At 43.5% G+C, this 13,138-nt stretch overlaps 1 protein-coding gene across 7 annotated transcripts in view; it reads left to right on the forward strand.

Moving 5' to 3' along the window:
* rnf220a (ring finger protein 220a) overlaps nucleotides 1–13,138 on the forward strand; it is a gene marked incomplete at its 5' end in the record, with an annotated part of 145,471 nt that overhangs the window by 117,963 nt on the left and 14,370 nt on the right. For 2 of the 7 annotated variants that reach the window (XM_080471079.1, XM_080471082.1), the window contains 6 exons: nucleotides 1,122–1,164; nucleotides 3,249–3,373; nucleotides 4,387–4,516; nucleotides 11,471–11,663; nucleotides 11,762–11,817; nucleotides 12,255–12,366. In XM_080471079.1, the coding sequence (XP_080327205.1) occupies nucleotides 1,122–1,164; nucleotides 3,249–3,373; nucleotides 4,387–4,516; nucleotides 11,471–11,663; nucleotides 11,762–11,817; nucleotides 12,255–12,366 (659 nt within the window). Of the gene's footprint in view, nucleotides 1–721; nucleotides 965–1,121; nucleotides 1,165–3,231; nucleotides 3,374–4,386; nucleotides 4,517–11,470; nucleotides 11,664–11,761; nucleotides 11,818–12,254; nucleotides 12,367–13,138 lie in introns of those variants that run through there. The other 5 variants (XM_080471080.1, XM_080471085.1, XM_080471083.1 and 2 more) reach the window with 3 other exon arrangements.

Here is a 13,138-nt window from a genome sequence, read left to right on the forward strand (position 1 = left end):
TCCAATCATTTATAGTCAAAATGATGATACAAGTTGATTCATGATCTCGGCTATTGCTTATGATTAAGCAAAGATAGTTTTACTTTATAACTATAAAGTGTGCATTTGTACATGTGAATACTTGTATGAGCATATGACATTGCCTGACACATAAAGGGTAGATGCATGAGTAAATGCATTATGTATGTATGTATGTATGTATGTATGTATGTATGTATGTATGTATGTATGTATGTATGTATGTATGTATGTATGTATGTATGTATGTATGTATGTATGTATGTGTGTGTGTGTGTGTGTGTGTGTGTGAGTGTGTGTGTGTGTGTGTGTGTGTGTGTGTGTGTGTGTGTAAGAATAAATGTTCACTTTTGTAATAGAGTACTGTAACATTTTTTCTTAAGTAAATTAGTTGAATCTGTACCTCCTAAAGCCATTTATTAAATTAGATAGATGTATGTTTTTGGACTTAGTAATGTGAGTAAAAAAATATACTGTCCACAAGATGAGAGTGAATTGTTTATCTTTGAAAGGATTCTGTCAGATTTAATCAATTAGTTATTTATGATTCACCATTTACAAACATAAATATGTATAATATATATATAGTACTGTCGTAGCTGGAGTTGTGCCTCAAAACCCCATGAATGAAAATGAAACCCGTTGCTTCCCCCTGCCGGCCGGTGCGCGAAACAACGCGTGACGTTTCCCGGCTTCCGTTTCCAGTGTGGTCACGTGATCAAAACAAGCCAACATGGCGTCGGACATGGGAACTTTCCCCCGTTACGAGCGGTACTTTCAATCCTCTTCCATCCGGATTCATCAGTAGATTCGAGCTTTAGTTTAGCGTCATGTTGAGTTTGCTGGAATGAGTCCGGGCGCTGTGCAGCTGCGAGTTTTCGCGGCTGTGTGAAGGAACTGTGGCAGAAAGCCGACAGTCATGGAGGAGGTGGAAAACAACAGAGAAGTAGGTGTTGATTGTTGACAGTGCCCCCAGTCGTCCCCTCAATGTCTCAGCATCCGAATGAATCCCCTTCCCAGAAGTTTCATCCGCACTTGTAAACACACTGGGATGTTTCTTTATTGTCTAATGAATGCTTCTCTCCCCTTCTCTCTGCTTGCAGACGTTTTTACGAGTACGGGCAAACAGGCAAACGAGATTGAATGGTATGTACACATAACGGATCATCTCCTCCGTGGTTTATTGGTTCTGATCGATTTCATGACTCATATCTGTTCATCTGACTGAAATGTCCTTATTAAAGGTTTAATAGTTCTGTATTTTATTGTGGCGTACTAAGATAAAAACGCGTTACTGTTTTGTTTATGTCAGGAAGTATCACAGATACCATAGAATATACTAGAAAACTGGAATTGCTGTGTATTTTCTATTTGTTTCTGTTTAACACACAAGTGATTGAAGAGATGAAAGTAAATGTTTATTGACAGAAACTATTGAGTGACATCCTCACTGGTGTGAAGGCACAGGAGACAATATGGCAGCTGACACATTCATATTCAGGCTCAAAGGGACAAATTACTTTATCCAAGGATTTCATTTAAACTGAAATTTACAATAATTCAAAATGTATTACATACATATTTCAGGTCTTCTCTATTTGCTGTCTTCATAATTTCGATGAGTACGTAACGGGCAAGGGATGATTCAGTGATATTCATAATCCTTTAAATGCACGTATATAAATAAATGTATGAAACCTTCATAATGGTGAGACAGTCGGTACAAGCCGTACATGTTCGTCTCAAACTTTTAAGCAACACAGTCAGTGATCATCTTTATATTCAGGCACAGCACAATCCTAGTCTCCCCTATCACTGGGTTTAAGCTGGGATACAGTGTACACCGGCCATCCGTCCATTCAAGGTTACAGATTGTTCATATTTAGAATAAACATCATTTGTTTTGTTTTTTGTCACTTTTCACATTAAATAGCTGCAGCTTAATGCATAAACACTTCAACTGTCATTAAAACTTTCTGTTAGGAAGGGAAATGCTCTCTTCCCAGCATTTTATCATTTCGAGTGTCTCTGTCCCGGCTCGACTTTTCTGTTCACTAATATTCAAGTGTGTCACACTTGATGTGCAGACTCACACTCAATCCAGACTCCATTTTTATTTTATTTTTTCATTTTGTTTGTACTTCTGAATGGAGTTCTTTATAATATATAATTGATAAAGTAGGTGAAAGCTAATCTTGGTTTTTAACATCCCTACTTTTTATGTTTTACCATTACATTTTTACAAGCCCAGAAGGTTACCTTATTGGCTTTCGTCTCCATTAATAAAAAGGAATACTCTGGTAAAGGTAGAATGTACTTTTTGCAAAAAACAAAACCAAAAAAAAAAAGGATTATCTTGTCAACACTGGGTATGCAATAAATCTACCTGGACAGAATATATTTGTTTAAGCACACCTCTCAAACCATAAAGTACAGCTAATGTCAATCTCGAGCAGAAAATTAGATTACATGTTGTGGATTGTGTTTCAGCTTTAGTAAAATATCTACTCAAAAAAAGCAGTTAATCACAGTAATATGAGTATTTGTAAACCGTTCCAGTCCAAGGCGGCACTCGACGTAAAAACTTTTGCTCGGCCCAAATAATCATTTCTCCTCCTCCTTCTGGTTTTCCTCCGTCCTTTATTTTTCTCCCCTCCTGTCGTTCTGGTTTATCGTCTCTCTTCTCCCTCCACCCCTGGACGCAGTCCCTTTCGGCTTAAGCGTCCCCCGCCGGCTGAGAATTAATGCCCCCGCGCACCATTTGCAGTTAGGGAAAAAACGACAGAGGCTGCGGGTGTGGTGACGGCTGTTCTGCTCTGTTAAATTTCTAATTAAATGCGTGTGTGCTGGTGAAGCCGCGACAGGAGGGGAGGAGGACCCCGGGTGGAGGGCTGCAGGAATCATGGACAGAACTGGGAACAGTTTTCAGATTGTCATATCCATTTTTTTTTTCCTAGTATATTAAAGAGGATAGCAATTTTAGCCACATTCGTCATTTTGAATATCCACGCAGGCTTTTATATGACTGAGACTGTCAGTACCAAAGCAAACGGGGCTCTCTAACCAAGACTTAATATTCTCTCCCATGCCTTGAAACCAGTGAGGCTATCTTCTTATTTTCTTTTCTTGAACGTGCATGGGTGATGTCATTGCTGAAATCTTTGCAAACCACGAACAGCATTATAAATTTATCTCCCTTTCTTTTCTCCTTACTGCCTCTGTTCATGCAGCCCGTATAGGCAAGATGAAGAGGAGGAAGCCTGACGAGGGGGGGCAGGTATGTCCGCTGTGCAGCGCCCCCTTGGCTGGGAGCGAGGAGGAGATGAGTAGACATGTGGAACAATGCCTGATCCAGGTAGTACAATCTGGAGCCTGAACCCTGCCGGCCCGCCCGCCGGGCGGCCTCTGAACCCGTCTCTTCCGGTCACCTTTCCTCTTCCTGTCGATGCCGCCAGAACCCGACCTGTAGCAACCACCTCTTTTAACTTTCCTCACATGGCGGTATCGCAGTCACGTCATATTGGATGAAGTGTCTTAACAACATTAAAAAGCACGGCGGTGACACTGTGATGTCAACCGCCAAGTGGTTTGGGTCTCCAGTTCATCCTATATGACGTGTCTGCATCAACTCCACTGGCATGGCGCTGTAGATGTAGCCCGGACGCACGTGTACACAAACATGTGCACACGATCCCGACCTTTGTCTTCTCTTTGACCATCGAGCAGTGATTTCCTCTCCTGTCACAGTCGGACACACTTACTTCTTCTGTATCATCTAGAGCCTCCCCTCGGATTTACGAGGAATGATCACCACTAATCACCTGTTTCTGTATCTACCTGTCCGTTGCGCTAGCTCGAGACTCGGAATACATGTTTTCTACACAAATGCTGTTTGGTGGTTCAGCTCAATGAACGAGCTCTCCGTGACGGATCTATTACATCATTTAATCTTAATGATTATTTTCCATTTATCTCAGTTGGAGTTGGTAACAGATCAGCATGAGCGTGTTCTTGCAGCACAGTGAAAATAAAAATATTCACTCTGTCGTCTTGAGAACGATTCCTCCCCACAGAGGAGGAATCATTGGAAATCTTTATGTGCTGTGCAGACGCTTTAAAGATGCAGCATCTTGTCGATAAGTTCCACTTCTGGTAAAAATGTGCTATAAATGTAGCTTTTTTTAATCCACCGCGCCTCAAATTTGTTAAAAAATTATATAAAAAAAAAAAAAAACTGTGACGCCACAGAGTCCTTTACTACTTTAATAGTTTAAACAACATCATTGATTTACAGCATTGTGTTTCTAAAAAGTTTTCCTCGGTTCGATGCATTAAGACTGTGTCCCTGTGTGTGTTTTCGTGCGTCAGCGTGAGGGTGCCTTAGCTGACGATGACTCCGCAGACATGGACGGAGAGAATGGGCGGGGCTTCGAGGAGTACGAGTGGGCGGGGCAGAAGAGGATCAGAGCCACGGCTCTGCTGGAGGGAGGCTTCAGAGGTACAAACACTCACACACGCGCAAGCTTCATACCACTTGGCAGTGCTGGTTTTGTTTCACACTCGCGTGCGTCAGGTCGTCTGTTGGCCGCGCGCACGCTGTTTGATGATGTAGATATCCAGCCGTCACGGCTCCAAGGTCACATCAGGTCAAAAGAGTTTGCCTCGGCACCGTTTTGTTTTCCCTCTCTCTCTCTCTCCCTCTCTCCCCTCCTCCTTTGTTTCTCTGCTCATCCATCAAACACTGCGCTCCCGTCCACTGTGGGCTCCGTCAGCTCGGTGCGATCACTGTGGAATGACCAGGGAGCCGTAATGGTGCCGGTGGTCCAGTGGCGTCCCGGGGTCAGTCCGGTCCAGCTCAGCTTGGCTCGGCCCGGCCCCCGCATCACCCTCTTAGCGAGGGGAAGGAAAACACATTTAGCTGGGCAATTGACCCGCTGGTCACCACTCTGTGTGCGCGCGTGTGTGTGTCCAGAAATGCAATTATAGAACTGGATGGGCGAGCTGGTCCCGGGGGAGCATGGCAGCAGCTCTGTGACACAACACACCTGCAGTTCTCCGTCTTATCTCTCACCTCTTTCGGCGTCTCATCCTCGTTCTACAAATTTGAGTAAAACTCGTCCCATTGTTAATCAAACTTAAAAGGTTGCATTTATGTTATACAATTATCTTCATTTGTGGTTAATCTGCTGATTCGTCTCCTAATTGATTATTGTTGCATCGTTTATAGAATGTTCCCCTTCTTTGGTTTTACTGGTTTTGTGCTATGACAGATGGAAAGCCAAAAGGTGGCACATTAAGTGACATTATAGGAGACAAAAACGTTGTAAAAAGTGGTTTCTGCTCATAAAATGATGATCTATGCGTCTTCGGGTTTGGGGTTGCAGGGGTTCCACCCGATCCCAGCTGACTGGGTGAAGTGAGTGGACACAAAAACACACATTCACACCGACGGGAAAATTAGGTTCAGTCACCTCACATCCAGGACTTTTGCCGATGGAAGGACACCTGAATACACAAAGGAACATACAAAGTCCACACAGAAAGGCTCAGCCTCGAGGTTAACCCACGGCGTTGTCGCTATATAACAAAAGTACTGTACCACTAAACCATGATCAGTAAGTTTAAAATAATGAGTCCCTGAGCGAGGCTCTTTAACCCCAAATGCTAAAGTCAAAAGTTGTGAAAACCTCTGTGGCTCCAAATTAATATCACCTTTTACTGTCGGCAGGTCACCTTACATTAATCTCAACTGGGCAACTTGCCAACAATCACCTTTTTGACATTTGCATTAGAAATTATGTTAGTTTTAATGATCAAATTCAATACATTGAAACCTGGATACGATTTTGATTGGCATCATTGAATTACTTTAAAAAAAAAAAAAAAAAGTGGAAAACATGATCAAACAGTTGTTTCATGACTGTATAAAGGTGTCCCAGTGAGCAACTGTAACTCCAACAGCATCTTTATATTATTTCGATAAGATGGCACTTTGACTGTCTTGTGCTTTTGTCCCCCATGAGTTCAAAGCGCGGGTTGTAGTCTCTGCACATAATTTCTTAATTGTGTCTGACATTGGCGCCCCGTCGTGCCTTCCGTTCAGGAATAAAAAGGCAGACGGAGACGAGGCATCCAGGTGTGCGCGGATGGAGGGGAAAGCGCTGTTGTCATCTCTAAGAGGCCGCTTCAGACTCCCCTGGCTCTTTCGCCACTTTCATGTGTCCCTCTTCCTGCTCGCTGCTCTTTTTTCCCCCTGTTCGATCCGTTGTTAAACACACACATGCTGGGCTTCACCTGCCTCCCTCCCCCTTCCCAGAGCCAGAGGAGACAAGGCAGATCAATATTGAAGTCTCAACTAAATCTCGACAGTGAGGCTCGTAGGGTGGGAGGCGGCCTCTCCACCCATTTATCCATCTCCCCGGCGTTCCCTCCATCCTTTCCTCGCGGCGTTGGAACGAGCAGACACAGGACCCTTCTGCCGCTCTCTAATAGGGCGCCGTGTGATGTGGCACAGTTAACCCGAGTTGGGCCGGGGAGAGCAACTTGAAACGCACACTCACTCTGCAGAAGGCTCAGAAGGTGGATTTTGTCTTGAAAGCTCCTCAGTGCTTCTGACACACGCTGGTGGATCCAGCAGGCTCTCATGAGCGGGCGGCTGGCTCGGCGGATAGAGAGATGTTGCAAGGGGGGGGGGGTCTCCTCAGCTGGCGAGATGAAGAGAGGCGCTATTCTTCTGTGAAGTGCCACCGTCCTTTCCTCTCTTTGAGAGCGCGGTGGGGAAAAAAAGGCAGGGGGAGCGGGCCGTTTCAAAGGAGAGGGGAGGAGGGGGAGGGGGGGCGAAATCGAACAGGATCAGTTTATGATTCAACTCTGTGCGAGTGAAGACTTCCCTGTGTCTCGTACCGGCTTAGCCAGGTTGAAAAGACCCACTTAACACAGACGGCTTTCTTTATCTGTCTACTAGACTGTCCGTGTACTAGGAAAGTTTGGAGAGCATTAAAAAAAAAAAACTGCGTTTTTTCTTTTTCATTTTGTTGTTGGTTTGTTTAAACATTTCTTCTCATTTCTTTATACAGTCTTAATTTTTCAGTTAAACTAAAACTACACGTTATAAAATCTTTCTAACCTCTTGAAAACAGAAACATTTGTCTTTTGTACAAAACTCTACAGTCAAACAATACGTAAATGAGGATTTGAACGACAGCTTAACATTTTGTGACAGTGTGTACCTGAAACATAAGTATTTCTCAGAATACGTTTTTTTTATTTTTAAAGTATAATTGTAGTTTTTGAAACTTAACAGCTCGTACGCTCAATGGTGCTGCTTTAAGCTGTGTGCAGTCCACAGAACGACAATATATAGAATTCTTGCATGAGCATTGCCGTTTATTTTCCGATTGGTAGCTAATATTGAAAATGGGAAGGTTTAACTAGAATTTAAAGATGGATTCATCTTACCCAAACAGTTATTTTTATTTCAATATAACACAATTTGTGGTCCTCAACCAGATAACCCTGTCAGGATTCACAATAACTGGTAACACATCTCCATCTCTTAGATGCTGTTTATTTTAGGATTCCTCAAACTGTATCACGTTGGTGGTTTTACACATGCTTTTTATTTGTCTAACGTTGTTATCGAGTTCGGGAAGGCAATAAAAGTTTTAGCACAAGAGTTGGAACAATCGTTAGAGGCAGATGAAAGGCAGACGGGGAGGCAGGCCGGCAGATCCTGAGGTTTGATATGGGACCGTCCTGAGAGACGGAGGAGGAGAAGAGAGGGATTATTGCCAGTTGAGATTGCCCAGAGGGATTGAGGAGAAGAGAAATCTCTCCTTTGTAAGTGGACTTCAAAGATGACCGTCTCATGTCTTTGTGTCTGTGTCCCTTTCCCCATCACTCTGCCTCTCCCTCTCGCTCTCTGACCTGTAAATGGCAGAAAGATAGTGCAATGACCTTTGACACGCCTCCCGTGCTTCCTTTTGGGGGGGGGTCTCGATAATTGCTATGGTAACGGGATGTTTCTGAGGTCATTGGATTGGCTGAGCCGAGGTGCCAGTCAGCCTGATGGGTCCTTTGATCCTGCCTGCCTGTTCAGATCTGCACTTGTAGCCTTGTGGTGGTGACGTCCGTGTAAAGTCCAGGTCTCCTTTCTTGCTGTCACGGCGAGTGTAACCCCGAGAATGAAGTGTGCAGTAAGCATGTTAAAGAGTCAGCAGAATCCAGGGGGTGGTTGTCATAATGAGGCAGACCAGGGTGGCTGTGGAGGTGTGTGTGTGTAGTGTGTATGAGTGGATTCAGCCTCTGTTTATTGAACAGATCTAGTACAGAAAAGAGATGGAGACATTGAGACGAAGTTTAAAGAGTGAAGGTCAAAAAATAGGTACAAGAAAGCAAGAAGCGCTTTTTGAAATATTAAGTAAAAGGATGTAAAAAAAAAAAATAAAGGAATAAAAAGAGTGATAAAGAGGAAAAGAAAAGAGGCGGGGGGGCGTCGATGCATAATGTGAGTGAAAGGCGGTTAGAGTGGGGCTGACCTTTCCTTGGCCAGATTAGATTGGCCTGCCAAGACTGCTTAAAGGGACAGATAGAAGCAGAGGGAAAACACACACACACACACACACACACACACACACACACACACACACACACACACACACACACACACACACACACACACACACACACACACACACACACACACACACAGAGCAGACAGGCTGCACATACAGTATATTCGCTGCGAGTCAGGCCAGGTAAATTTCAGCTTTGCGCTGCAAGCAAATGCATCAGTCTTTCCAGGAAAGGCACATTTTTTAAAGCTCGGTCATGGTTAATTCACATTTAGCTGGAACTGAGATTAAAACAACTGTCTTTGTTTAGCAGTGTTAATCCCAAAATGTCTTATTTTGCATAGGGATCACCATTGGCTTGACTTGGTCGGTTCGACAATGAATTGAGAGTTTCAAGGAAGTCTTGTTAAAACAAAAACAAAACAAGTGCATCCAGAGACTTCTGACTTGGATTAAAACTCTGCAAAGGTCCAGTCAGAGTAGCATGAAATAAACTGACTGAATTATTGCTTGTTGTAGGACCCCCTAGGGGTTATCCTGTTAATAAATTTGGGATTCAACTGAGTGTCGTTTTTGTCTGGAAATGAGATTCTAAAAATCACAATGCAAGCTTCACTTGTGAACAAAGACTTAAAGATGTGTCTCATTTTATTGACGTGAAGTGAGCAAGCGAAATGATTCTAGTTTAATAACACCTTTCATAGTGGTGATCACTACCTTGATTCTTGTGCGCCCTGTTCTGTCTCTGTGTTGTAAAATACAACATACACAAGCAATCCTGCTATATTAGTTTAGAGTCAGTGCAATCTGTTGTTTTTAAAAATCAGGAACTCCATTGCATAATGTTTTAAAGCAGATCAAGTCACTTGATGGCACCATGCCGTCCCTCCCAGGTATCAAGTAGACCCGAACCTGTTGCCTCTGAGATCAGACAAGAAATCATGGGGGGGCTGCAAGCTAAAGCACTATGCTCCATCATTTTTACTGCCCAGGTTTTAGTACCTCATAGTACTCAGTTACTCACAGTCATATGATGCCTTCCAGTGATGGTGTCAAGGTTTTCCGTATTTTATCCCGGGAGGCTAAAAAATTTCCACAAAGTCGAGGTATCGCTTGAGAAAAGAAGGACGAGCCAGATTTCATGTTTAATTCTCTCAGAAACGCTTTTTTTGAGTGATAGTTCCTAGAAAAGTTAGCGACAAGTGTTAAACTTCACTATTATGTTGCTACTTAGAACAGATAGATGCTCCCTATTCTGCTGCCATGCAGTGAATATTGCTTCAGGAGTTGAGCCGACTGTGAGATTCACACTGCCCAGCCATTGTTCCCATATGTTCTCCTTCACCGCAGAGACCAAATTAAAATTAAAAGGTCTTTTTTATATGATCACTAAAAACCATCGGCCTGCTGTGAAACGCGTTTTACCGCAGCGGCTTTTAGTCGTTGCATGCTCACATTCCTCTCCTTCCCATCCATCCATACATTTACGTTTTTTTCTCGGAGTGAAAGTGAATTACAGAGTTAGGTGAGAAGAAAAGCTGCAGCAGATGTTTGAATCCCAGAAAAACCTCAGGAGACGAGGGCCAGTAGCTGATTTGCACGGTGACAAAGATACCATACTGCAGTGAGAGCAACTGTTATAGGAAGTCGAGTATTGGGACTCACAGACTGAGACAGGCGGGTTAAATAGGATGGCTGTCAACTCTGTCTGGTCCCACACACACACACACACACACACACACACACACACACACACACACACACACACACAGCACAGGAAGACTAGTCCAGCTGAGAGCTTGTAGAAATTGGAATAGTTGTAAATAAGATGGCTGTCAGGCCTGTCACAGGTAGACACACACGCACATACACACCTTTGTGTAGTTGATAGACATGGTATTAGTGACACACACACACACACACACACACACACACACACACACACACACACACACACACACACACACACACACACACACACACACACACACACACACCCCTTCAAGAGGTTGGAGAGACGAGGCCTAAGTGACAGAGGGACAGACAGTCTCAAACAAACATTGAAAAGACACCTCTAAGTGACGGAGCCACACACACAGCTAGCGGTGTGGTTAAGTGGAGCTGAAGGGAGCAGTCAGGCAGTGGTAAGGGTTTGTCTGAGCGTTCATCACCAGGTTTATAGAAGTGCCACTCACACACACACACACACACACACACACACACACACACACACACACACACACACACACACACACACACACACACACACACACACCATGACTCCTCTTTCTCTCTGCTCAAAGATTGATGGGCAAGGTGTCAGTCTTCATCGCGTGACCCCGAGTCTATACTCTCTCTCTCTCTCTCTCTCTCTCTCTCTCTCTCTCTCTCTCTCTCTCTCTCTCTCTCTCTCTCTCTCTCCCCCCCCCCCCCCCGCCCCTCGCTGTCTTGTGTCTGACCAAATCTCCCTCAGCCTCTCCTGGTTTCTGGTTATACGAGTTAATTTGATTTGGAAAAAGTGAAGTTGTAGGGGGGCTAATTTTAACATCTTCAAGTTTGAAATTGTTGCTAAAAGTTTTAGGTCTGAGTGGGAGATTTTCACAATCGAGCAGGTTTGATCTCAACTTCTTTTCTACCTGTTACTTTGGGTTTTAATGTTGGAGACAATCTGTTCTTACTGAATTATTGACTTAATCAAAATGTTTGAATTAGGTGAATAAAGCTGGTTGCAAGTTTTCTACATATTGAAGGTCGATATGTCCTGAATGGCTGCACCGTTGCTTTTCCAGTGTCTATTGTCATATTCTTCATTTGTTTAACAAATATTGGGGTTAGGGTTATTGATGTGTGGGTTTTTCTCTCTCTCTCTCTCTTTATAGGAACCGGTTTTGCCACGTGTAGTATCAAGGAGAGTGCAGCAGACAGCGACGCCGACCTCGACGTGGACGGAGACGACACACTGGAGTACGGCAAAGCCCAGTACACCGAGGCTGATATCATCCCCTGCTCTGGAGCTGGAGAAGACCAAGGGGAGGCCCGGGAGAGGGAGGCGCTGCGAGGAGCTGTACTCAAGTATGGCGGTTCATCTCTTTACCGCCTTGTCGTAAAATTCACACAATTCCACTGGGGACCAAACATTCATATTATGTGTGTGTGTGTTTGTATTGCAGCGGTGGGATGCCCTCTAACAGAATAACGCCTGAATTCTCCAAATGGGCCAGCGATGGTAAGAGTGCACACATTTAACTTTTTACTCCATATAGCAACCAACACTACAAACCTATTCCTTTCACTGTGGGGAGTGCTATCGAAATGATCTGTAGTATTCACACATTTGTAACATAAGATATCAGAAGGTAAAGTTATATTTCAAGGTAAAAGTGGTTCAGAAGCACAGACACCATTGATATTCTTTCAGTCTCAGAGAATGAGGAATAATATTTCTAATTATTTTCATTGACATTTCTGGATATTCAATGAATTCCAGCTCATTTATGATATGTGTAATACTATGATTTCAATATTGCCGGTGAAATACACACAGATACCCTGATCTAAGAATGGTTCATATTTTCTTAGTTCCGGAACTTCATTTGTAGCTCATGGTGACAACAAACATGTTTGACTGTCAAACGTGTGATTGGTTCTCTCTCGTGTCTGCAGAAATGCCGTCAACAAGCAATGGAGAAAGCAGCAAGACAGACCCTAGCACTCCTTCATCTTCGTCCTCTTCCTCCTGTGCCCCACGCACCTGTAAAAACAGCGAGATTGAAAAGTAAGCCACACACACACACACACACACACACACACACACACACACACACACACACACACACACACACACACACACACACACACACACACACACACACACACACACACACACACACACATCCCTATACCTAATTACACAGAGCTACATTGTGAGCTCCATAAATAACGATGTACGTTTCAGTGTGAAAAGTATAGTATGACTTTTCAGCTTTATATTCTACACTGCATGGTTTTAAACAAAAGTTTAAGAGTTGGACGAACGTACAGAACACCACACATGTCGTTACTCTTAATTTATCAAGGCCTAACTTTTTTTTTTATTGTCTGAGTTAAACTTGACCAGCTGGACATAAAATGTACAATCATTCACTTTTCTCCAGACACTCGGCCCTCCAGCTCTCTCTCACTTCCTTCTCCTCTTTCATATTCTGCCACTAGTTAATAATCACACACTCGGTCCCCTGCATAGGTAAAAGGAGTACATTTCAATGTACGGGCGTGCGAAGAGTTGGATGGTTTCTTTCATGTATTTGGAATATCCTCTGCCGTTTATGATCACGCCGACACACAGTGGGAGTCTTGTTCCTTTTTTTCCCCTTACTTAAACTGACAAATCTACTTCATTTCATTCCACTTGAGTCATTTCCTCAAGACTTTTCTTTATAGTTACAATAAAACATACATCGAATAACGTTATACGTTGTATATTCTTCACTGTATGCACATTTACAGTTTTCACAACCTCAGCTTTACGAAGGCTGACTGCTATGAAT

This window comes from Lipophrys pholis, assembly GCF_963383615.2.
Source record: "Lipophrys pholis genome assembly, chromosome: 1".
Taxonomy (NCBI): Eukaryota; Metazoa; Chordata; class Actinopteri; order Blenniiformes; family Blenniidae; genus Lipophrys; species Lipophrys pholis.